We start from the raw sequence: 4659 nt of genomic DNA on the forward strand, positions 1-4659 counted from the left end.
AATTTTTTTTACATCTATATTAATATTAAGTACATGAAAATATGTATATGTATACATGTGACATTTTGTAAACTTAATTATAATAAAAGATACAATTATTTTTTAATCATTGTTTTTACATGATTAAAATAAGAGGAAGTGTGTGTGTACATATTTTTGAGTAACAGTATCTGTATGTAATCACGTGTATTCAAACAAAAGTGTGTATGTATGGTTTCATTAGTGTTTGTGTTAATATTCCGGAAGTTCGTGTTGTAACCAGTTCCTTGTTTAGTTGAAATCAGCAGTATAAATGTATGTAAACCAAACCAAATACGTATTATGATGACATTTTTTTAATACAAAGTTTAGGAACACAATTAAAGAAATTGCTTTGTCAAGCATGACAAAGTTAAATTCGGATATAGATCTAAAATTATCGGATACTGTAGTACAACAATTACAACGCAGAAATATTAAAACTGTTCTTGAATTTTTAGAGGAAGATTCGAATAACTTGGCGACGTTCTCTGGTCTTTCGCTCAAGGTATACAATTAAATGTATTACAAATAACAATGAACATATATTTTCAATTTAATATATTAAATTTAGGTTACGTTGACAGGACATAGTTCATATTCAAAAAATTATTTCACTAAAGTATGGAGGTGTGGTAAGAAATGCCAGTGATTTGTTCAAGATAGAATTGAGTAATATAATTCCTACAGATTTACCATGGTAATATAACCGAAGATTTTAATTCTATACAAATACAACTAATAATTAATAATAATTCAAATAATTAGTTTAGATAACTTACTGAAAGGTGGATTATATCCAGGTCAAATGTATGAACTATGTGGTTTACCATCAAGCGGTAAAACACAGTTGTGTTTAACAATTGCAAGTAATATTGCTCTTAGGGCTAATAGTCTTGTACGGTATATCGATACAAAAAGAGATTTCCACGGTTCACGCGTAGAACAAATTTTGTTGAACAAAAACATCTGTAAAAAGGTATTCATATAAGTATGTATGAGAATGTACAATTCCAATTATATTTATCATTGTTAAATGTAGGTTACAGATGAAGTTTTGAACCGTATCAGAGTTTGCAGTGTACAAAAGTTATATGACTTATTTGAGATTTTGCGTTGGCTTACAAGTGCTTTGAAAGTTGAGAAAGAAGAATGTCGTACAAGGATTATAATAATAGATTCTTTGCCAGCAATAATTTTCAGTGTTTCTGATGATAATAAAGTAGCAGTTACACTAAATCATCTAGCAAATATATGTTACTTTATTGCTAATGAATTTCGTTTATCGATCATCACAGTCAATTTGATTACTCAATGGGATTCTGGTAACGAAACGGAATCGGCTTGCATAAATACAAATAATGTAATAGATAGTGATGTAATACCAACGTTGGGAAAGTATTGGGAAGGCATTCCTAATACAAGACTGTTAATAGAAAAGCTAGATCTTGGAAACAGGAAAATTTCGATATGGAAAAGTGTTCAGTTAGAAACGTGTAGATTAAGTATAGACAATAATGGCATAATATGTACTTCATAATGTATAAATTTATATGTTTTGCTCTTTAATTTTTTAATAAAATCTTCGACTGTAAGTTGAATTTTTGTTTCTTAAACCCCTCTTAATGGAGAACTCGATAAGATTATATAAATTAAAAACTAATTGTAAATTGAATACATTTATAAGTGAAATTTAAAATGATGGAAAGATTAATAGAATTTAAGAATATCAATATATTGTCCACAACTTATTAAAATTATTAAAGAAAAGTTTTTATTTGTCTCTGGTTTTTTATAATCGACATAAAATTTTTATTTTTTGTATATGAATACATATTCTGAAGTACATAATAGTGTATGTGTTTGTCAAACTTTAAAAGTATGACGCTGTTGTTCTTAACTTCCGGTGAATGTACGATTTACACCGTTGCCACGTTTCCGTAGTGTGAACGATAGCATAACAGTTTATAATGGTTATATTAGATTAGTGTTAGAGTATAGTGTTAATTAATTGGTAAGAACGATGGCTTCCTTAGTTGCGGATTATGGTACTTCCTCAGGTTCAGAAAGTAGCGATGACGATATTTCAGAAAATGGCGATAACACGTAAGCTTGCATCAACGTAGATTTGTATGCCTCCTTGTTTGTTTTCCTTGTCCATTTAACCTTACTTAATTGCGTTTATTGTACTGCTTGAAATTAATTATTATCTTTATCCCATATTATAGTGTACATTTCGCTTTCATTTTTGTCCCACTTATGGTACAAATAGGTCTTTTCACTTTATTAATTTATTTTATTAGAAATGTATGACACTGAACGTAGCTTAATTGTATCTTCTTCAAGCGAGGTTTTGGTTTTGTTTATTCATATTTTTTAAATTACAATAAATTTTGTTCTGTTATTACAACTGTAGAACATCATTTAATTTATTAGCAGTTAATTGTTTTGTTGTAGTGCATATATTTTGTGATGTATGTTTCTTTTTGGAGTAATATCAGTCATATTAACATTGTACCATGTGATGTGTTCATCGAGTAAAAAAATTTGTAAATAATTCCAAGAATAGCCATTTATTTATCCAAGTAGAATAATTTATATTGATTAACATTGGCTAATAAAAGATCATATTTTCAGTAATGTAAACCATAATATGGGACAAAGATGGTATTATATTCCTAATGCTTTTTTAAAATATATTTAGGAAATACATAATATATTGAGAAGCAGTTGATGCTTACACGTAAGATTGAACTGGTTCTTTGTAATCTGATATTGCCTAACCCTTAGTTTTAAGGAGGAAGAACAAGAAGAAGATGATGAAGAAAATTGTGAGAATAACGAGGAAATGACAAACAACACAGCTTCCAAAGAAAAACTTCCATTGCCGACACCTGATTTTAATGGCACACCCACCATGAAAACTTCAGTCTTCTCAAATCCGTTTGTGGAAGCAGAGAAAGCAAAAAGTGCAATCCTTGAGAAACATGTAAAAATGACACCAACTTTGGATGACACAAAAATGATAAATGGTAGAAAGATTTGTTGGAATTATAGAAAAGGTAGATGCCGCTTTGGTCATAATTGTACCTTTGCACACGATTCTGACTTACATCGAACAGCAGCTGAGTTAGAAGCTATTCGAGCACCGCAGGAAACAATTATTTGTCAGACTCAATACAATGGACAGGTTTCCATAAATGACGATGACGAGATAGATCAAGAGAACAATCAAATGAATAAGCGTAAGAAAAGGCCAGGTTTAAGTCAGTCCTTGATACCTAGTAAGAAAGTCTTAAAAATGTACAAAGCGCAACAAGCTAAAGCCGTTAGTAGATAAATTATACTAAGTATTCAAATTACACTAGCATATTACATTGAAAGAGAATATTTCATAGTTTTCATGCTTTCGATTTCGCGTGGGTAATCGCTAACGAAATGTTCTGAAAACTGTATGTGAACAAACGATCGCAGTATAAAAGGATTTTTATCTTTTTATGTATTAAGAGAAACGAAAAGAAGTAGATACTTCCAATAAAAGTTGCATAAGGAATATGTCGCGAATCGCCGCTACTTCGACATCAATGAAATGCATATAAATTATTTAAATACTTGATAATTATAGGAAATTGTTTGTTATGTATATAAAAGTACATTTTACTTGTATAGTTAATACTTCCAGGGACCTGCATAAATATATTTCTATTCATATTTGACATCCCTAACTTGCCCATAAACAATGAAATATGTCTTCTAATTATTTGCTTTTTTATTATACAATTCAATTGTGATTCTTCCTCGAGAAGGCAGTTGCAGAAAAGTTCTTTTATATAAGGACTCAGAAACGTTCACACATAGGTGTATTGTTCTGTTGAAATATTTTACAAAATTCCATTAGAGCTTTAAGAAGTTTTAGATGATGTTTAATGTACAGTGCAAACGAATCAACACTTCATGTGCTATATGTATGAAAAGAATTATATGAATTATGTACAATATTGTTAACATTTTCTTCTGATAAAAGATGGTTAATACAGTATCTATATTAGGTACTAACAGTAATTTAATATAACCGAGGTATACCAAAAATAACAATTACGCTTCCACTATTCGTTATATCTTTCTACATAATGTTATAAAATATAAATCAGGGCTTCTATGATTCTATACCAATGTGCATATACGATTGTTAATCTCATATTTCCAGTTTTGAAATATCGTATATCGTTCTTTACGTGCACTCCAACTACTTAAATATTTTTAATGAAAAAAAAAGCTTTACTTAATATGGTAAAACACAGGAGTTTAGACTCATTGGAGTTACAAAGAAAAGGAATATAAATTCGCTGATAAGTTTGATACAATTCAAAAGAGCGTTTACGGATTCAAAAACATTTATATGTAGCTGTAAGTTTTCTTTTTTATTTTATACAATTGTAAGATTACGAAGGAAAGTTATTCGAAAAATGGCAATAAATCTACAGTGACCAACAAATTATCGAATTCTATCCTTCTCCTAGTTGTGTACCACGTGAAAAGTAAGCAGCCTTAATTGGAAAAAGAATACATACGGCAAAACATCATGGAAGTTTCTTTTAATTAGACTAGAGTGTAGTATGGGTATAAAAATAGACGAAAATG

The 4659-nt window shown here is 29.4% G+C and overlaps 2 protein-coding genes across 2 annotated transcripts; both read left to right on the top strand.

Moving 5' to 3' along the window:
• The first annotated feature begins 234 nt into the window (after positions 1-234).
• Positions 235-1613, top strand: Rad51D (Rad51 recombinase D). Its single transcript, XM_033470541.2, has 4 exons — positions 235-526; positions 606-718; positions 787-997; positions 1061-1613. The coding sequence occupies exons 1-4, from the start codon at positions 383-385 to the stop codon at positions 1556-1558; spliced, it is 966 nt and encodes a 321-aa protein (XP_033326432.2). The 5' UTR covers positions 235-382; the 3' UTR covers positions 1559-1613.
• A 320-nt stretch (positions 1614-1933) lies between these two features.
• LOC117220352 (uncharacterized) lies at positions 1934-4513 on the top strand. Its single transcript, XM_033470228.2, has 2 exons — positions 1934-2124; positions 2809-4513. Exons 1-2 carry the CDS (start codon positions 2042-2044, stop codon positions 3356-3358), a joined length of 633 nt encoding a protein of 210 aa, XP_033326119.1. The 5' UTR covers positions 1934-2041; the 3' UTR covers positions 3359-4513.
• Positions 4514-4659: the final 146 nt, after the last annotated feature.

This window comes from Megalopta genalis, chromosome 1 (genome assembly GCF_051020955.1).
Source record: "Megalopta genalis isolate 19385.01 chromosome 1, iyMegGena1_principal, whole genome shotgun sequence".
Taxonomy (NCBI): Eukaryota; Metazoa; Arthropoda; class Insecta; order Hymenoptera; family Halictidae; genus Megalopta; species Megalopta genalis.